At 37.5% G+C, this 22,775-nt stretch overlaps 1 protein-coding gene across 1 annotated transcript in view; it reads left to right on the forward strand.

Annotated features, from left to right (window-relative positions):
- LOC144974079 (lactosylceramide 1,3-N-acetyl-beta-D-glucosaminyltransferase B-like) overlaps positions 1-21,893 on the forward strand; it is a 39,975-nt gene extending 18,082 nt beyond the window's left edge. Inside the window, exons 4-6 of the mRNA XM_078916970.1 lie at positions 6,550-6,698; positions 16,389-16,597; positions 21,433-21,893. Coding sequence (XP_078773096.1) covers positions 6,550-6,698; positions 16,389-16,597; positions 21,433-21,686 — 612 coding nt within the window. The 3' untranslated portion in view covers positions 21,687-21,893. The remainder of the gene's footprint in view (positions 1-6,549; positions 6,699-16,388; positions 16,598-21,432) is intronic.
- Positions 21,894-22,775: the final 882 nt, after the last annotated feature.

Consider the following 22,775-nt stretch of genomic DNA (forward strand, 5'->3'; position numbering starts at 1 on the left):
ACATTTTTTGGGGTTTTTTTTTTTTGTTTTTTTTGTTTTTTTTTTTTTTTGTTTTTTTTTTAATAAGATAAGATTGGTTTATTGCTTTAATGTAACTGATAGTTTTTTCATAACTATGGGTATACAAATTGTATAATCAATATACCCATCTTCAGAAACACAGGTCCAAGTCATTAATTATAGTAATAATAATAACAATAATAGCAACTATAATAACAATAACACTAATAACAACAACACCAACAACAATAATAATAAAAACACCAACAACAATAATAATAATAACAACAACAACAATAGAAATAATAATAATAATGATAGAGCATATAAACTTAGTGATAAAACTACTAAAAAGTATTATAACAGCCACGTTAGCAAAAACAGGAACCATAATGTATCTAATAATAATAACAACCATCATAACTACAAATACGATAATAACAACTACAAAAACAGTAATAATAACAATAATAATATTTTATTTTATTTTATTTTATTTTCTTTTATATTTTATTTTATTTTATATCAATTTTCTGATCCTCATATCGGTTCTTAATATCGCTAATGGATATTTTTTTGGGCCATATTTGATTTTAGAGATAACCAAAATCTTTACAAAAATCATTTCTGATTAATTGGGGATAAAAGTTTTATTCAGATGAAAGTTGCGATTGGAAAGTAGTATCTAATTACTTTTTTTAGACGCATTGGGGGGAAAAAAAGCATTGGAAGCAAATATAAACAGTGCGCAATTCAAAGGGTTAAAATTGGTGAAAAACATATTTTGGAAAAATGTTTTAATAGAGTATCTTAACTTTCCTCATGAAGATCAAAATATGGAAATTCACCCAGATGAACCAATTTTTATCAATAATAGAATTAAATTCAAAGGTAAAGTACTGTTTTCAACTAATCTAATCGCAAAAAAGGTGTTTTACGTTAAGCAAATATACATCAATTCAAGACGTATCATGTCAATTGGGGAATTCAAAGATATATATGGGAATTATAATGGAATAGATCTTGATTATAGTGTAGTCAAAAGCGCTTTATCACGCCTAAAAGTTTCGAAATCAGAAGATTTAATAAAATTTCAAAAAAAAGAATATTATTCAAAATCTTTCCAGAAAAGAGTTGTACCAAAATGTTAGAGGAGAAGGATCAATAGAACATGTTAAGGGCTTTTTTTTTGGGGGGGGGGGGGGGGGGGAAGCGTAGAGTTACAAGCAAAACATTGGATTTTACCATATGTTTGTACAAAAGAATCAAGATTAAGGATTTTACAATGGAAGATTATGCACAATATTTACCCTACCAATATATTGCTTCATAAAATGAAAGTTGCAAGTTCAAATAAATGTCAATATTGTGATGAAATAGACTATTCGGAGCATTTCTTTTTTTATTGTAAAGCAGTAAAATCTGTATGGCGGGAGATAGAAAGCATAATTAATAGTAAGATAGGGAAACAAATACATATAGATTTGCAAAAAGTAATGGTGGGATTGATTGATTATCCCGGAATCAATGAATCGGATCGTATGTGGATAAATCATTTGATTCTCGTTGGAAAAATGGTTATCTATAAACCTTAGACTTGCCTCACTGGCAAATTAATTAATATTGGCAATATGGAACAATTTTGGTCTCAAACCCCTATTTTTAAAAGAACAGATTCTATTAATAGTTTTGTTGAGAGTTGATCATCCTGAATTAAAGAAAGAAAAAACAAAGCAACAAGCAAACGAACAGAAAAAAAAAGAAAAGAAAAAGAAAGCAAAAAAAGAAGAGAAAAAAAAAAAAAACAACAAACAACACAAATCAGTATTATGGGGTGTTCATATGTAATAAAATTAAATTCATATTATACGAAAATATGAATTGGGTTGATTTTATATGTTTAATTAAACTTTAGCACCGATAACTGGAGTATTTCTATCGGGTGGCGAAGTGGCCGAGTTGTTAAGGCATTGCACTTCTGAACCCCGCTTCATGCACTTTCGGTTTGTTTTTTTTTTTTGTTGTTTTTTTTTGTTTGTTTGTTTTTTTTTTGTTTTTTTTTTTTGGGGAGGGGGGTTGTTTTGTTTTTTCTTGGGCAAAATTATCAACCCCCAATTTGCTCACTTGGACAACACAAGTGATTCCTGTTGACATCAGACATCTTGTGTGATGAATTATCTATATTCCTTCGTGAAATGCCCAGGCGATGATATCTTATGATGTGGTGGTGGAAGGGATTTTTTTAAAATTTAACCAAAAATATTTCCTGTGCAAATCCACTAAACCTGCTCAAATTGTTTTATAAGGGGTCCCAATCCAACATTAACACTTCACATGTGGAACAAGGCATGACAAATATCAGCTGAAATTACAACCAAAAAAACAAAACAAAATTCGACTCGACACAGGCAACTCAATTAACGACCAGATACTCATTTTACACCTGAGTAGGATGAGAGAATGTGGTGTAAAGAGTCTTTTCCGAGGACTCAGCTATGCGCCGCTCAGATCGGAACCCTGGGCCTGGACCTTCTGGTTCGCAGGCGAGTGCCATACCACAAGGCCACAGAGCCATTTATTGAGACAATGGATGTAGATAGTATTCGCTTGGCTAAGAAGCTCAAAACATTGCCATCCGGAAGTATGGCGGACCAACACACAAAACTGTTTGTAACATTCAACTCTTATAGTCTGTTTAATACAGTTTTGTGAGAATTACTCATAAATTGCAAAAAAAAAAAAAAAAAAAAAAAAAATAACAAATACCGGAGTGACATCAACTTCGTTCTATCTATAGATAGCATAGCTGAGTTCTTGGAAAAGGCCCTTTACTCAAATTTTCTCACCGTACTCAGGTGAAAAATGAGTACCTGATCGTTAACAGCGTTGTCTCGTCGAAAAAAAATTTGTAATATCGCCTAACGTCATGTCTCATTCTACAGATGTTACGCCTTGCTTTTTCTCAGGGATCCTTCTCTTTAAAGCGCTTTGGGGACGTTTCGTGAATATTGATCTGTATAAAAGCTCCAAGTTATAATACTGTAGGAAGAAATAGAAAATCACTTTGCCTGCATAACACCATAACATTCGATTTTCCCGGGTTATGAAAAGTCTGTTTGGTGTGTTGGTTCTACGTGATAACAACAATGAAACACAGAACATAATATAATATTATTGCGTGCCGTGTGTGTAGCAAAGTACAAATTAAATGACAGATTAATGATTTTGTCATAAAACTTTTTATATGGGTGACGCGTGTACAGAAGGACACGTGTACAGAACACACGCGAATTGGATTCAATAGTCTGATCTCACGTCGCCCAGCAACGGCGGCCATCGTGGTTCTAAACAAAGAAAATCGGTACTTTTTATTCTTCATCCTGGCTAGACCTTTTTCACATTTCATGTGATCAGAATGTATAAAAGTCAAAACATGATCAGATTTATAATGTTTTTTTTTTCCTCTGGATACGCTGTTATGCTCGTCGGAGAATTATTTCATAAGAGCGTCCGCCATTGTTCTGATAGTTTAGAACCAGTTGCTAACTTAATATGCGATATTACGAGGGAAGTGACGTCACGACTGTTGAAGCCTGTTGGATAGCTGAATCTGTTCATGCTACGGTCTGTTAGATTGGGGGGAAATTACCTTTCCTTAGATCAGCTATTTATTATTCAAAACAATGTGGAAATAACTAGTGCCGCGCTGAGGACCGGTCCTTGGAACCGGTCCCACGGTCTTTTAGCTGTGAACCGGGGACCGGTCCCAAAGTGGAAGACCGGCGGCGGTCCTCACTTCTTATCACCTTTCAACGGTCTCGCGCCATACTACTTCCCCAGCGATTCGTTGCCTCGGTTCTTTGCCTATCTTCCACCAATCACCACCCATCCCACTTAATTAATCGCACCCACCCCCCTTTGCCATACACTAAACGACACAGACGACCATAGAGGCAGACGACCACCTCCCTCCACTCCGCAAACCGCCATTTCGTGTGTGAGATGGGGGGAACAGGAGGCGCACGCCTTGGACGATTCCATTATACGGGGTAAATTTCAAAATTTACTACACCATAATGATCGCAATGACACTGATCTATGATGAAGGCATGACCCCTCTTCTCTAATGGGTTATTGTTTGAAATGCATGTGACTACTAAAGATTGTGTTTTTGTGTTTGTGTGTGTGTGTGTGTGTGTGTGTGTGTGTGTCTCGAACCTAGCAAGTAGCAAGTCCGTTTTTTGTTTTCTTTTGTCCATCTCTTGTCACCACTCCTTTCTATCGCATTGTTGTCATTTAAAATAATACAATAATATTAAATTTTCGTTTGGTGTTTTAACTAATCAAATAATATAAGTTTCATTAGTTTCTTCCTTCCTTCCAAAAAAAAAACAGTTATAACGTCTGTATTTTTAAAAAGTCCAATAGAATATTTGGCGACCTCGATAGCTCAGTTGATAGAGCACTCTCTTTATACGCCAGAGATCGATCCCGGGTGCAGTCGAGTTTTTTTCTGAATCCCTGTCTACTCAGCAGTGAATGGGTAGCTGGGTTTGTTAGATCTGGCGAAAAGTCACCATCGACCGCACTTATTACTTATTACCGCATCCACCCCCTCTTATTATAACTTCATGTTTCTCTCTTACTCTTCAATGTTCGCTGCCCTCTAATGTGTGTGTGGGGGGGGGGGGGGGGGGGGGGGGGGAGGAGTTGCGTGTGTGTATCAACGCCACGAACAACTCGATCAACGCCTTGGGCGATTCCATTATCTCCGTTAATGGGGATAAATTTCAAATTTTATTCACGCTAAATTATCGAAGTAACAATGAAGTACGGTGAGCAAATAAAGAAGGCATCACCCCTCTCCTCTAATTAGGTTACAATTTGAAATGAGTGTGACTACTCCGTGTGTTTTACTCCTGTAGACCACGGTTTTCGCGGTCCCAAGTCTTTAACGGTTCAAGAATGAACGATCCCACGGTCCAAAGGTCAAAACGGTTCAAACTTCCAACAGTCTCTCAGGAATGTTCAATGTCGAAAAGGACCGGTCCTTGCGGTTTTCATTTCCCAGGGACCGTAGGACCGTGGTCCTTAAGCTTGCCAAGGACCGCCCCGCACTAGAAATAACCTTTAAACGCTACTGGGCTATACCAGGGCCGGGAAAGACTTCTCGTTATTATTATTATTATTATTATTATTATTATTATTATTATTATTATTATTATTATTATTATTATTATTATTATTATTATTATTATTATCATTATTTATTATTATTATTATTATTATTATTATTATTATTATTATTATTATTATTATTATTACTATCATTATGAGTAGTATTATCGTTGTCATTGTCATCATGATTATCATCATCATCATCATCATCATCATCATCATCATCATTATTATTATCATTATCATCATTATCATCAGCATCATCATTATCATCACCATCATATTATCATCATCATCATTATCATCATCATCATCACCATCATGATCATCATCATCATCATGATCATCATCATCATCATCACCATCATCATCTTTGTTATCGTCATTATTATTACTGTATGGCTGGAAGTGGAAGGAATACTTCTTTGTTTTTCATGTTCAGTCGAATTGCCAATTTAGACGTACCTTTTTAAAGATATAAACAAAAATTAATATAACACCTTCAAAAAAAAAAAAATAAATAAATAAAAAAAGAGCATAATTAATAGTCAACACGGAACGTTTCTGGCTCAAAACCTTTATTCAGCCAACAACAACAAAAAACAATAAAGACATAAATACATTATTAAATTTCAATCGGTTGTCTTTGTTTGTCTTTTGCTTTTGTTTTCTTTTAGGTTGTTTTTTTTAAAGTGTTAATTTATTTTATGGGATTTTGTTGTTGTTGTTTGGTGTTTTTGTTTGGTCTTTTTTGGGGTTTGTTTATTTTTTTTTTTTTGGGGGGGGGGGGGGGGGGGGGGGGGGGTTGTTGTTTTTTTGGTTTTTTTGTTTGTTTTGTTTTGTTTTGTTTTTGTTTTTGTTTTTTTTTTATGTTTTTCCTTGTTTGTCATTAGGATTATTTTTTGCTTGTTTATTTCGTTTTTGCTGTGTCTTTGGGGGGGGGGGGGGGTTGTGTTTTGTTTTTGTTTTTTGGTTTGTTTGTTTTGTTTTGTTCTTCATTTTTTTTTTTTTGATGTTTTTCCTTGTTTGTCATTAGGATTATTTTTTGCTTGTTTATTTCGTTTTTGCTGTGTCTTTGGCGAGGGGGGGGGGGGGGGGGGGAGATGATTTGATTGTGGGTTTTGTTAGAGGGGTTGTTTTTTTGTTTGTTTAGTGCTGTTTTGTTTTGTTGTTTTTTTTTTCTGCTTTTCTTTTCTTTCTTTCTTTCTTTCTTTCTTTCTTTCTTTCTTTCTTTCTTCCTTCCTTTCTTTCTTTCTGTCCTTCTGTTTCGGTCACACATACACACACACACACAAAAAATAATAAATAAAGAAATAAATAAAACCACCATTGCATCCCACCATGAATTCACAAACCCGTTTCTCTCCACAGAATTTGTCCCTGAAGGTGGCAGTAGGCCTGGCCTGGAGTCGACAATACTGTCAGGGCGTCAATCACGTGGTCAAGGTAGACGAGGACACGTTTGTATTCTTACCTAAATTACTCGTCTTGCTACGACAGACGGACTTGCAATATAGAAAGTGAGTAATAACAATAATGTACTTATTGATGCTTTGCGTTTAGTTAGAAACACTCACAACATCCGCCAGCCAGGTGTAACGTATCAACACACAAAACAAATGTGTAACCTTAAACGTTTACAGTTTTATTAATACAATCTAGTGAGAAATACTCATAAAAATGGCTGGCTAAAAAAATTAAAAAAATAGCAAAGAGCTGAGTGGCGTCAATTTCGATCCTTCTGTAATTATTTTGGTCAATAAATACAATACTTGATGAATTCTGGCACGATATTGGGCGAATCCAAAAAGCGTGCTGAAATCCTATGCTTATGGGACGAAACAACTTATAATATGTAAAAAAAAAATCTGCCTCTCCGTCTCAAGCGTGTCGTTTTGAAGACCCGGCGAGTTTGAATCCAATGAGTACTGTATTTATCCTGATAACAAATGAAGACCACCGGGGAAAAACGATCAAAGTCACATTTTTCAGCTTTTGAGAAAATCAAGATTAAAGTTTGGAAACCCATTTGAACACACAACATGATAATATGATTTGAACTGAATGTGAATTACTAAACTTATATATTTTGACCACAAGTCAGATGCATATAAAAACAAGCTCTTGGTTGATTTTAATACCAAATTATTGTGACATTAGAACAGTTAGAGTTTTTCGGTCTTTGATCGATTTTCCCCTGTGGCCTTCAAATGCAGATCTGCCTGTTTGACATTGTAAACATGTGCGGCTATTTGGTCGTGTGGTATAGCACTCGCTTTCTGATCGGAAGGTCCAGGGTTCGAGCCTCGCTCGGCGCATTGTTGAGTCCTTGGAAAAGGCTTTTTAACTCACATTCTCTCACCGTACTCAGGTGTGAAATGAGTATCTGGCCGTTAACAGCATTGCCTCTGTCCGAAAAAAAATTATAATATCGCCTAACAGGCGTCATGTCCCGTCCTACATGTTAAGTGTTGCTGTTGGCCGGGACCCCTTGTAAGGCACTTTGAGCACGTCTAGTGGATATTGCGCTATATAAAAGCTCATTTTAATTTTAACATTCGTAGTTTTCAGAGGTAGTAACATATAAAATATTAAAACTACCTTTACAAAATTACCCCGGGAAACCAGAGGAAGGACCATGGAGAAAGTATTAAAGACAAGCAGGCCTGTCCTGGAATAGACAGTATGGGCTTGGCTAAGAAGCTCACAACATCGCCATCCGGAAGTATGAAAGACCAACACACAAAACTATGTGTAACCTTAAACTTTTTATAGTCTGGTTAATACAGTTAAGTGAGAATTACTCATAAACGTGGATAGCAAAAAAAAAAAAAGAAGAAAAAAAAAACAATAACAAAGACCCGAGTGACGTCAACTTATTCTATCTGTACAGCCACCTCAAAAGCAGCCGATCGCAAAAAAAAAAAAAAAAAAAAAAAAAAAAAATTTAATGGACACGAAGAGGATTAAGTGGAAGTTTTATGAAATGACCAATTTGTCCTGAATACAGATACTAGCTCTGGAACCAGAACTTCATTTTCAAGAGGTTCTATCGTGCTCGTGTTGGAGTTGACAATTCGTAGTTCTCCGAAATTTTCGTCATTGTAGGCAGGTCTGTGTCCCATGTCCTTGCACCGGTTATATGGTGACCCTTCACCTCAAAACGGTATTAAGTCGGGATGGTTAAGATGTTGAAAATTGAATTCATAGCCAGAAATATCAGACTTGTGTTGAGTTTGTATGTTTTATTGAGGAGAATGGAAACCATATTTTAGAGTGCTAATGTCAACAATTTATATTTTTGACCAGTTTAACATGTAATTCCATTTTTAAGCATCTGGTTCGTTCCGACATAATACCGTTTTGAGACGATGGGTCACATATGTGGGAGTAAAGTAGATGCGGCGGATCACAGTAAATTAATATGAAAACAATCTCTAACCTAAATAGGGAAATGGTAACTGTATTGCTTTTTAAGGGTTTCGAAACGCATTTCAATTGAATAAATTATGCCTTCGACCCAGGGTGTTTAATTCATGCAAAAATAATTGTTAAAATCGACACAAAGAGCAGGGAAAATCACTCATCCAAAATTCACAGGAGGTAATAAAATAATTAGTCTCTGGCTTTAATTAAAGATTATAGAATCGTATTATGCTGATTATCGATATTTCAATACAAAAATCGATGTCACAGTTAATCGCTCGAACAACGGGAAATGAACCGGGCGTTTTAACAATAGACGAATTAAAATCATTCTTGGATTTTTTCTTTCATTATTAATTTATTGTTAATGCTCGACGCGCAAATGACCACCCGTCACCCAACCTCCCCCCCCCCCCCACACACACACAAACAAAGACACACACACACACACACACTTCCTCTTCGCTTTAACAGAATACAATCACCAACATAATCAGAATAATAACTAAGACATAAAACAAGTAATTTCACACCGTTTTTCACTCGAGAATTACAAATAATTGATTTCGTTTCTCCGTTATGTTGGAAAACTGATAGGAAAAAAAAAAAATACCAGGTTATCTATTACTTTGGCCTGCTAGAAATTTTGTCAACGTTAAAAAGTACCCCATCATGTTAGGTATGAAATGAAAGATACAAAGAAAAATGAACTACCGGCCGTTATACTGCCATGGCCGATACAGTTCGGTCAGAAGTAGAAATAAAAAATAGTAAAGTATGAAACCGAGGGGATTCGGCCATGGCAGTCAAAGGTCAAAATAAAAAAAGCGCACTTGTATGGCCGTGGCAGTCAGTGAGTTAAAACAAATTTAAATGTTGAAGTAGATTTTATGCTACAGTGTTATTAAGTAGGATTTTAAAAGTATGTGCGTTTCGGATTTTCCCTTTTATCAACAAATTGAATAAAAAATATTTTAAAAATTGAGCTTTTATATTGGACGATATCCACCAAACGTGCTCAAAGCGCTTTACAAGGGGTCCCTGGCCAACAGCCACATTGAACATTTAGAACAAGACATGACGCCTGTAAGGCGATATTATCATTGTTTTGCACAGAGACAACGCTGTTAACGGCCAGGTACTCATTTTACACCTGAGTACGATGAGAGAATGTGAGTAAAGAACCTTTTCCAAGGACTCAACTATGCGCCGAGCGAGGCTCGAACCCAGGACCTGCCGATCCGAAACCGGGTGTCATACCACAAGACCACATAGCCGCACCAGTAAAGTATGAAACCGAGGGGATTCGGCCATCGTGGCAGTCAAAGGTCAAAATATACAAAAACAGCACATGTATGGCCGTGGCAGTCAGTGAGTTAAAACGAATTTAAATATCGAAGTAGACTTTAACCTACAGTGTCATTAAGTAGGATTTTAAAAGTTTTGTGCGTTTCGGATTTTCCCTTTTATCAACAAATTAAATAAAAATAATTTAAAAATTAAGTTTTTATATTGCGCGATATCCACAAAACGTGCTCAAAGCGCTTTACAAGGGGTCCCTGGTCAACAGCAACATTTAACATTTAGAACGGGACATGACGCCTGTTAGGCGATATTACATTTTTTTTTTTTCGGACAGAGACAACACTGAGGACCATGTCCTCATTTTACACCTGAGTACGATGATAGAGTGTGAGTAAAGAGTCGTATCCAAGGACTCAACTATGCCCCGAGTGAGGCTCGAACCCACGACCTTCCATGGCAGTCAAAAGTCAAAATAATTTTTAAAAACCACACATGTATCGGCTGTGGCAGTCAGTGAGTTAAAACAAAATTAGGCATACATGTTGAAGTAGATTTTAAGCTCCAGTTTCATTACGTAGGATTTTAAAAGTATGTACGTTTTGGATTTTCCCCTTTCTAAACAAATAAATGAATAATGAAAGCGACATTTGTAATGCACAGTTCAAAGGACTTAACAAACTTCATTTATTCCGCCAGTTGGTCAAGTCGATCCAAATTTCAATACATACAGTTCTTCTTCTAGGTTCCATGCCTGGTCCAGGCTTCGGATACTGCATGAATTATCTCTCTCCATTCCTCCCTGTCTCTTGCTTTTTCAAACAGCTCTTGGATTGTTAGGTTGGTGAAGCCCTTCAGTTGGTCTATGAGTGTTTTTCTTTGTCTCCCCCGGGCGCGTTTACCAGGTATTTTTCCACAACTTGCCAGGTATTCATTCTTATCTTTCCTTACTATGTGTCCGAAAAAGGATAGTTGTCGATCCACTATTAAGGGCATTAGTTTCCTTTGTTGGTATGTTTGTTTTAGCACTTCTTCGTTCGTTTTGTGTGCGGTATACGATATTCTCTGCATCCTTCTCAAGCACCACATTTCAAAAGCTTCAATGTTCTTTTGTGTTTCTGCATTTGTAGTCCAGCTTTCGCATCCGTAGAACAAGATTGGCCACACGTAGCACTTCAAGACTCGGAATCTAATCCCGAACGACATCTGTTTGTTTTTTCAAAATGTTTCCCAGGTCCATGAAGGCCTGTTTGGCTTGAGTTATTCTTGCTCGTATGTCTCGGTTACATCTTCCATCTGTTGTCACTATTGAACCTAGGTATTTAAAACTTTCTACGTTGGTAAGCTGCTCGCCGTGAATCGTTATATTGCAGGTGTTGTTGTTTTCGGGGTTTTTCTGTATTACCATGCATTCTGTTTTGGTGATATTCACTTCCATTCCCTTGGCTTCACTATCTACTACCACTTTGTCAACAATCTTTTGAAGTTGGATTTCTGATGTTGCAATGAGTACCGTATCGTCTGCGTATCTTATATTATTTATGTTGTGACCTCCTACTTTTATTCCCTCCATATTATTTATGCCCCTCATGATTGTTTCTTGGTATAGATTAAACAGATCTGGTGAGGCAACACACCCTTGACGGACTCCTTTCTTAATAGGAATGGAATTTCCTGTAGAGTTTCCGATTTTGATAGATGCCTGCTGGGTGTAGTATAATGTTTGCATGAGTCTGAGGTCTTTCTCATCAGCGCCAATGGAGTGCAGTTGTTTTAGTATTTCTTCGTGGCGTACTCTATCAAAAGCTTTTTTGTAGTCGACAAAACAGAGGTATAGTGGGGTCTGAACCTGTATAGCTCTTTCACTTAAAACACGGAGGAGGTATATTGCGTTCCTTGTCCCTCTGTCAGGTTGGAATCCATATTGTTCTTCTGCGATTTCGGGGTTAATCTTATTCCTTAGCCTGTTGATAATTATACGCAACAGTATTTTGTTGATGTGACTTATTAAACTTATAGTTCTAAAATTTTCGCATCTGACTGCACCTGCTTTCTTTGGTATTGCTATGAAAATAGAGTTACAGAGATCTTCTGGAATTTTCCCATATTGTATATATTGTTGAATAATATGTGAAGTTCATCAATTGCTAGATCTCCTAGGCTTTTTAATACCTCTACAGATATTTCATCAGGGCCTGTTGCTTTACCATCCTTCATTCGTTCCATGGCATGTTCAATTTCACTTTTGGTGATGTTTGGTCCGCTTAATGGTTCTTTGAATTTCAGTGGTGGTTCATTTCTATTTGGATCATTGTACAGTTCGCCTATGTATTCTACCCATCGGCTTTCTATATGTTGTTCTTCAAATAGCAGTTCCCCTTGTTTGTTTTGGATACAACTTCCTGCTGCTTTGCTTTTCCTTTTCCCTGATAGTTCTTTTATTCTTTGGTGAGCTTGTTGGGGGTTGGGTTTGTATTCTCTTTCGATTTCGCAGCATTTCCAGTCTAGATAGTTCTCGTGTGCCTCGATGCATTTGGATTTAATGTGGTTGTTCAATGTTTGGTATTCTGCAGACCCTCTGTTGCATTTTCGTCTTTCTTCAAATAGGTTTAGAATTTCATTCCTTTTTGCTGTTTGTTTGAGCTATTGGTAAATGCTTTTCTGTAGTTGCTTTGACACACTTTTGGAATATATCAAATTGTTTTTCACATTTTTCGTTATCAGGTTCACTTTGGCTTTGTATCATGAGTGCATTTTCAAATTCTTCTCTCATTTTTGTTTGTATGCCATTGTCTTTGCATAACCTGTAATCCCTCTTTATTCTACCAGCTGTTCTCTGAATAGCTTTAAACTTTATCCTTACTGTACAAACAACTGGGACATGGTCACTGTCTACATCGGCGCCTGGGTAGGTTTTACAATTTAATATGCCATTTCTGAATCTTGATGATACTGCTATAAAGTCTATCTGGTTCCTTGCTCTGTCCCTGGTGATTGCCATGTCCAGGTTCTTCTTGGGTGTTGTTGAAACCAGGGTTTTGAAATCATTAATTTATTTGTTCTACACCAATCTGCCCAGATGTTTCCTCGTTCATTTCTGTCTCCGAGTCCATGTGGTCCGATTATGTCACCATCTCTGCCTCTGCCAATCTTAGCATTTAGGTCCCCCATTACCATAAGGACTTCTTGTGATTTACACATTCGTTTTGCTTTGTCTAGTGAATGGTAAAACTCTGTCATATCTGCATCTGTCGCCTCTTCTGTTGGTGCATAAACTTGAATAATATTGGTGTCAACTACAGGTCCTCTTAGCTTAACCAGCAAAACTCTGTCTGAGATTGCTACGTGCCCTTTGTAAAATTTGGTTGATTTTTGGTCTAAGATCATCCCTACTCCTTTTTGGAAAGAGGTTCCACCACTCCATATGATCTTATATGTCATGTTGTTTTCTTGTTTTGACATGGTTCCCTGCTCTTTCCATCTCATCTCTGCCAGGCCAAGAATATTTATTTGGAGCCGTTTCATTTCTTTTAGAATGTTGTTTAGTTTTCCTTTTTGCGCACAGGTCCTGACATTCCATGTCCCAATTTTGGTTTTGTCACATTTGTTAAATTTATTTCGCCTAGTAATTGGCTGACGGTTGGGTGTGACCTGTCGAACATCACGCTCCCAACCGAGCGAGGCAGCAGTCTTCCGTGAAAACATGCTCCCCTTTACGCTGTCACCGTTTAACTTTTTGGACTTATTCATGCAGTTAACTCGGCAAAGTTACAAGAATGGTTTGCCATTGCCTATTCTTGTCGCCCTCTGCAGTTGGCCAGCTTGACCTGTTACGGTTCGACACCACGAGGAGGTTGCAGTAGGGCTTGATGATGATCTATCTTTGCAGACTTGGCATCATCCATTTGTCGAACATACAGTAGATGTTGTTTAATTTGTACCTGTCGGGGGTTCATGTTGTAATTAGCATTCTTACAATATCCGTCAGCATTGCTTCTAGCCAGGAACTCACTCAAATCGAGACGAGTTGGGTAATTTGGTCAATTGACTTACCTTATAACAATGAAAATGTTGACTTATTTTGATAATACTATGTTATTTATTTTGTTTCATTTGTAAAATGATTTGCATGCATTTATATACTATTTTGGTCAAGTTATGGTTATTTATTTATTCACTTATTTATCTATTTATATTTTCGGTCTATATATTTATTATATTCATATGTATTGATCTATTTATTATCTATTTGATTCTTTTTGGTAGTTTCGTTCTACCTGTATTAATTTGAAATTATATGTAAATGCATGGTTCATATTGACAATTGCCTAAAATAAACCTTTAAATTGAATTAAATTGAATTGAAGCTCGAAGGAAACAATATAACGATAAGTGTTAACTTGTAAGCTTCAATTTATTAGACGAAGACAGATACTGTGGACGTTTCCGGTTTCCCATTTATCAACAAAACAAGTGCTAAAACGTTTTATTCGTCGTATTTTGTTGATAAAGGGAAAACCCGAAACGTCTACAGTATCTGTCTTCGTCTAATAAATTGAAACTTACAATTCAACACTTATCGTTTTTTTTTTTTTTTACCTTATAACACAACGCCGGGGGCACAGTTTAGGGATTTTTGTCACCCGTAGCAATTGCTTGCTACTCTTCGGTTAGGAAGTTAGTCTGTCGCAAATTAGTTTTCCGTTAGATCTGACATATCCAGCTACTCAATCAATCAATGCTGGGTGGACAGGGGAGTAAAATAAAAATCTTGAATGTACGAATTTACCTTAACTTACCCGAGCTCCGTCTCCCTACAGAGGTCGAATGTCATGGAACGCCTGCATTACGCTTAACTCTCTCCTTACCGGCCATTTTCCGGATTTTCTCAAAAACTTCACACCCAACATATACAAAAATAGATTTATTTCACTCAAACATCTGTTTTTTCTTGGTATACATTTATTCTTCCGAGCTCTTCGACACAGTGTTAATATACTTGAACTACAGCAAACATTTTTGTTCAAATATGATTTACGAAAAAAATCAGAATAAGAAAAATGTTGGCTGCATCGTAACAAATGTGACGATTTCCCTATAGGTGGTAAGGAGAGGGTTAAAGGGCCATTAACACGTCATGGCCATTACCGAGCAGTCGATTATCTTTTTGCCAGTTGTTGCCTCCACAGTTCCTATCCAAGACTTCCTTGGTTTGCCCCGCGCCTTTCTGCCAACTACTTTTCCTTCTAGTGTTGTGTCTCCGAATGTACGAATGTACCTACTCGCCAGGATCGACACCGGTCCCTTTGCTGATGAGACGAGTACTCTATCAACTGAGCTATCGTGATCTCCTCATCGCTGATTCACCTCCCACTTATTAGAGACAAACCAGAAACTAGCAGACCTGCCTCCTGCTCATAAAAATTTAGTATAAATACGAATTTCTTGGTCCTAATTGACAACTGTATAAAGAAGTTCAATTCCATAAGCTTCTTTAAAACAAAGTTTTAACTCACTCAACCCTAACACCGACTATATCCTTAGTTTACCCGGGTTACTTTTACCCCATGCCCATTTATTACATTTTTTGAGACAAATTATAAGCGTAGTATCAAAGTTAATGTTTTTAGTTTATACATGGTAGTGGTAATTCAATAAAACTATCTATGTACTTGCTCATTTTTAATACATTTTTCTCCAATTTTGAAAAATCTCAAAAATCTCTAGGATTGAGTGGGTTAATGCCAGAGCTAGTATATAAAGGAGTTTAAATCATTAATATAATGTATTCAAACACAAATTGGTCATTTGAAAGGGTAGTTATAATGTCTACTAGGCTATTACTATCCCTGAAAACTACGAATTTTTCCAATTCCAAGCAGGCTGGTCTGGGCATTAATTTATGTATGATACAAATTTTGTCTGCCGCTGTTTCAGACACACCCTCTCAGATTTTTATAACCTATTTATTAGTGACAAAAAATAAGAACCAGGCACTAGTGAGAGATCAGCACGTTTGTCTGGTTCTTTTTTTATACACACCTTTTCACATTTTTATCACCCATGTATTAGTGACGAATAAGGAAACAGTTTTGGAGCAAGATTTTTTTTTTAATGACTCTCGCTTTCGGATCGGAAGGTCCTGGATACGAGCCCCTGTCCGGCGCATAGTTGAGTCCTTAGAATAGACTCTTTCCTCACATTCTCTCACCGTACTCAGGTGTAAAATGAGTACCAGACTGTTAACAGCGTTGTCTCTGACTGAAAGAAATATTGTAATATCGCCTAACAGGCGTCATGTCACGTCCTACATGTTAAATGTTGCTGTTGATCAGGGACCGTTTCTAAAGCGCTTTGAGCGCGTTTAGTGGATATTGCCTTATAAAAAAATCCCAAGTCATTATAACTGTCTAGCACTGTTTTATACACACCTATTCAAATATTTATCACACATAATAAGTAATATATATAACTTTTGACAGATTCGTCATGGGGTTCCCTCACCTCAACCCAACCCCGTTTGTGCTACGAAGGGGCAAGTGGCGGGTTGACCCAAGCCTCTACCCCTACGAAAGCTACCCTAGGTACGTCTACGGCCACTCCTACGTCATCAGTGGACATGCGGTCAAGACGATACTGTCAGCTTACTTTAGAATGCCTTTTATCACAAATGAAGACGCTTTCTTCACAGGTAAGGGATGATTTATTATTCACAGTGTCAAACTCTTTAAGGTCATGTGCATAGGGTTGTGGTTCAACCCACATAACTGCTGGTCATTGAAAAAAAAAGCCAACCTTCTCTCTCTCTCTCTCTCTCTCTCTCTCTCTCTCTCTCTCTCTCTCTCTCTCTCTTCTTTCTCTCTCTCTCTCTCTCTTCTCTCTTTCTTTCTTTCTTTCTTCTTCTCTCTTCTTTCTCTCTCTCTCTCTCTCTCTCTCTCTCTCTCTCTCTCTCTCTCTTCTTCTCTCTTTCTCTCTCTCTTCTCTCTCTCATCTATCTCTGCTACTTCTCCTCTCCACTATTTGTATATCAACCGTGTCGACTGTTTGATGAAGAGATTGAAGTTTTAGGCATAATTTGTTTTCACTGCCTTGTTGTGTTGGGGCGCCACGATGGTTTCAATGTTAACGCCTAGAGCCTGCTGCTTTTGTCAATGGTCATTATAAATTTCATCCATTATTATTATTATTATTATTATTATTATTATTATTATTATTATTATTATTATTATTATTATTATTATTATTATTATTATTATTATTATCATTATTATTATTATTATTATTATTATTATTATTATTATTATTATTATTATTATCATTATTATTATTTTTGTTATTGATCATTTTCTTTTAAATAGCGTTTTGTCAGTGTATCACGGAGTTTTCTGTTCGGCTGATTCGATTAGCAATTAATTCTTTTAAAGGTAATTTACTTTTCGCAACTTGGCTGATGTTATTCACTTTTTCACACACACACACACACACACACACACACACACACACACAAAGAAGAAAATCGAGCATTTATATAGCGCAAGATCCATTTAAGGTGCTCAAAGCGGTTTAGAAAGGGTCCCTAACCAACAGCAACACATAACACCTACGATGAGACGTGACGCCAGTCAGGCGATATTACAGTATTTTTTTACCGACAGAGGTAACGCTGTTAACAGCTGGTACTTATTTTCCTTCTGAGGACGATGGGAGAATGTGAGTAAAGAGCCTTTTCCAAGGACTCAACTATGCGCCGCTCAGAGTGAGACTCGAACCCAGGACCTTCCGAACTGAAGGCGAGCGTCATACCATAAGACCACATAGCCACACATTAGAAAATGACCAACTTGATAAAAATCTTAAACACGAGATTTTAAAGAGACGTCTCAGATTTATGACGCTTTAACAATTTTCACTCACTCCCTCAATCATCTCCGGGTCTGCTGGCACTTGAGGCGATGCAAGGGATCTCCACCTGGTCCTGTCAGCAGCTATTCATGGGGCCATCTGAAGGGACAGACCTCTCTGTTTTATGTCCCTCTCTACGGTAGTCTCCAAGTCTCCTTGGGGCGGCCTCGCTTCCTCTTTCTTTGGGGTGTCCATCTCAGAGCCTTCCTTGTCGGTGCTTCACCAGGTCTTCGACAGACATGCCCCAGCCATTGCCATAACAACTTTGGGGTGTCCATCTCAGAGTGTTCACCAAGTCTTCGACAGACATGCCCCAGCCATTGCCATAACAACTTTGGGGTGTCCATCTCAGAGTGTTCACCAGGTCTTCGACAGACATGCCCCAGCCATTGCCATAACAACTTTGGGGTGTCCATCTCAGAGTGTTCACCAGGTCTTCGACAGACATGCCCCAGCCATTGCCATAACAACTTTGGGGTGTCCATCTCAGAGTGTTCACCAGGTCTTCGACAGACATGCCCCAGCCATTGCCATAACAACTTTGGGGTGTCCATCTCAGAGTGTTCACCAGTCTTCGACAGACATGCCCCAGCCATTGCCATAACAACTTTGGGGTGTCCATCTCAGAGTGTTCACCAGGTCTTCGACAGACATGCCCCAGCCATTGCCATAACAACTTTGGGGTGTCCATCTCAGAGTGTTCACCAGGTCTTCGACAGACATGCCCCAGCCATTGCCATAACAACTTTGGGGTGTCCATCTCAGAGTGTTCACCAGGTCTTCGACAGACATGCCCCAGCCATTGCCATAACAACTTTGGGGTGTCCATCTCAGAGTGTTCACCAGGTCTTCGACAGACATGCCCCAGCCATTGCCATAACAACTTTGGGGTGTCCATCTCAGAGTGTTCACCAGGTCTTCGACAGACATGCCCCAGCCATTGCCATAACAACTTTGGGGTGTCCATCTCAGAGTGTTCACCAGGTCTTCGACAGACATGCCCCAGCCATTGCCATAACAACTTTGGGGTCATCTTAATCCATCGATATCTGAATTTTTAAAATCTGGTCAATTTGTATTTTTTGATATGTGTTTTGTCAGTGTACCAAAGAGTTTGCTATTACTTCGATTAGCAATGAACTGTTTTAACTCTCTCCTTACCGATCCTTTCCAGTATTTTCCCAAAATGACAGGCTTACCCAGCAGAAAATTTTATTTTTTAAACTCAAACAAGCTCTCTACAAAACAGCTTTATGTTCGTATTGATTAAACAAAGATCATTCTTCAGAGTTTGTGATGTACAAAATAAATCTGTATAAGAAAAATGTATATTGTGTCGTAACAAATGTGACGATTTTGCTGTAGGTGGTAAGGAGAGGGTTAAAGGTAGTTAACTTTTCGCAATATGGCTGAATTTGTTCAATTTAAAAACCAACAAAAAGCATGAGCATATATATATATATATATATATATATATATATATATATATATATATATATATATAGCGCATCATCCACTAAACGAGCTCAAAGTACTTTACAAGAGGTTCTGAACCAACAAATATAACACATAACACGAGGCATGGTGATATTATAACATTTTTGTTTTGGACAGAGCAACGCTGGTAACGGCTAGGTACTCGTCTTGCAACTGAGTACGTTGAGTGAATGTGAGCAATGAGCCTTTTTCCAAGAAGTCAACTATGCACCGCTAAGAGTGGGACTCGAAAGCCTGGACCTTACGGTCTGAATGCGAGTGTCAGACCACAAGGTTACATTGATGCTCACTATAGATAGAATGCGCTTGGCTAAGAAGCTTATAACATTGCCATCCGTATAACGGACCAACTCACAAAACTGTGTATATCCATGAACGTTTAGAGTCAGGTTAATGCAGTTCAGTGAGCATTACTCATAAACGCGGATGGCAAAAAGCCATAACAAAGACCAGAGTGACGTCATCTTCGAACTATCTATATAATTCCATTGTATGATTAATCCCCCTCCCCCCCCCCCCCCCCCCCCCCCACCATTTGATAGGAGGTGTATCCACTATGTATTGTGTAAGAAAGTCATGATGTCATTGGCGAGAGTGTATTCCTGTCTGTTATTTAATATAACTAGGATATACAATAACAGTAATACAGTATAATGGCTTCTCTTAATACTGATAATCATTCGCTTCATTGAGGATCTGACCTCTCAGCTTTTGAAGCCTAGACAAATAGATCCCTATACTAACAAATCGCAGAGTTGTATATATTATAGAAGGAACGAAATTGACGTCACTCAACTTTTTGTTGTTATTTTAAGACAACCATTTGGTGATTACTTCTCACTAAATTCAATCAATCAGACTATAGATAGAATGCGCTTGGCCAAGGAGTTCACAACATTGCCATCCGGAAGTATAACGGACCAACACACAAACTGTGTGTATCCATGAACGTTTATAGTCGGGTTAATACAGTTCAGTGAGCATTACTCATAAACGCGGATGGCAAAAAACAATAACAAAGACCTGGGTGACGTCATCTTTGAACTATCTATAAGCGTTCAAAGTTACACACAGTTTTGCGTATTGGTACATTATATCCGGCTGGCGGTTATTGCTAGTATTTGACTTAAATGCATAAATCAATTTGTGATCTATTCTGCCGTACTCTATGCAAACAATTTTGGCCAGAAAACTCGCCCATCTAATATCGATCGATTATAATGACTCTTATCTTGTCAAAAACTCTCAAACCTGGGACTCTATCAAAGTCCAACATAGAGTTTTGGACAAGATGAATGACATTTATTAGTCGGTCGATATTTGAAGAACGACTTATCAGGCCAAAATTTCAAATACGTGTTTTTCCAGAGTCGGCCGCATTGTCAAGAAACGGCTCTATGTCGAGCTTTATCAGATTCCAAAAAGTGACACGAAAGTGACCAGAAAAATGAGATGTTCGTTTCTGTCAATTCAAAAAAAACTACTCCATTCTCCTCACAAATTACTTGCCGTACTGTCGAAAGACACGTATTTAAAAATGTGGAAAACTCGTCCTTAATATATATATATATATATATATATATATATATATATATATATATATATATATATATATATATATATATATTTATATATATATATATGTATCGATTGAAATGACCCTTATCTTGGCAAAAAGTCTCAAACCTAGGATTTACCGGTTTAATATTCTCTTTGGCGTCATTATTATTATTATTATTATTATTATTATTATTATTATTATTATTATTATATTATTATTATTATTATTATTATTATTATTATTATTTATTATTTCTTATTATTATTATTATTATTATTATTATTATTATTATTACTATTATTTGTTAATGTCAGCGTTGATATATTTATCATCATCCTTATCGACATCATTGCCATCATCATCATCATTATTATCATCATCATCATCATCATGATCATCATCATCATCATCATCATCATCATCATCATCATCATCATCATCATCATCATCATCATCATCATCACCGTCATCATCATCATCATTATCAAACATTATATAATATTAGTATGCCTCAAGTGCAATACAATAATTAATAATTGAAATAATGTTTTCATCTCCTTCTTCAGGAATTCTACCAGTGGTCACCGAAACCACTCGTCTTGGACATCGGTCTTTCGCCTTGTCAATACGCCACGAGCAGGAATGTGACGTAGCCAAAGGCAAATTCGTCAGCGTGACGTCATGTTGCAACACCCACCACCAAACCATATTCAACGCGATCAAGTACAGCTTGTGTAATACCCGGAAATTGAATGAACTCTACGAGCCTAAGTGTAAATTTAACAAAAAGCCGCCGAATACAAATAATGGGAATGCGTGATGATAAACTCAAAATGACACGGATAGGGCCGTCGCCAACGTTCTGTTATAGCCTGACACTGAAATTCAAAAGGACTGGCAGTTTGACGTCATTATTTGTTTTTTGCACCGCCTAGTGAGTTGTCGTTAGTAGAGCTCATGGAAACAAGTCATTTCATTGGTTGAACTATTGAATACAACTCACGATTTGTTTTCTTTTGTGGCAAAAGACTGGCATTTTGACGTCATTTTTTGGTCAGTATCAGGCCATAACTTTACAAAGGCCACGATAGGGCCCAGTTTGTGAAATTGTGGCCCAACGCCTCTCGCCAATATTATAATAAAACGTAAACCTTCAGACCCATTCGGCCTATGAAGCCGGAGTTTATCCCGGTTTCTATAGCGTGAAATGGACAATAGCAAATTGCTTGCTATTCTTTGAATAAGACGCTAATCTATCGCAAAGTACTTTCCGCCAAATCTAACAGACTCAGCTACCCATTCACTGCTGTGTGGACAGAGGGTCAGAAAAAAAAAATTTCGACTGCACCCGGGATCACGGTCCTTTTGCGTGTGAAGCGAGCACTCTACCAACTGAGCTATCGGGACCCCCCAATATAATATAAACATGTAAAATCATATCCCAAAATGTCAAAAACATCTCCATGTTTTGTGTTTGTGTAGAGGGAATATATTTTTTTTAACAACAATCGACGAAACAATAGCATTGTGTGCAGTATTGAAAGTCCTCGGTTCGAGCCTCGCTCGGCGCATAGTTGAGTCCTTGGAAAAGGCTCACATTCTCTTCCCGTATTCTGGTGTAAAATGAGTACCTGGCCGTTAACAGCGTTGTCTTTGTCGGAAGAAAATGTAATATCGCCTAAGAGGTGTCATGTGTCGTTCTACATGTTACTCGTTGCGGTTGGTCAAGGACCCTTTGTAAAGCGCTTTGAGCACGTTTAGTGGATAGATACTACGTTATATAAAAATCTCAGTCATTGCAAAACAAAACGTGCTGTAATTTGGCGTGTAAGAATCTAGCGAGTACCTTTCTCCTTCAGAGCCACCCGGACCCATGGAGCCGGAGTTTATCCCGGTTTCTAGAGCGTGA

This window comes from Berghia stephanieae, chromosome 5, assembly GCF_034508935.2.
Source record: "Berghia stephanieae isolate SIO BIC M18660-M18661 chromosome 5, UCSD_Bste_1.3, whole genome shotgun sequence".
In the NCBI taxonomy this organism is placed as follows: Eukaryota; Metazoa; Mollusca; class Gastropoda; order Nudibranchia; family Aeolidiidae; genus Berghia; species Berghia stephanieae.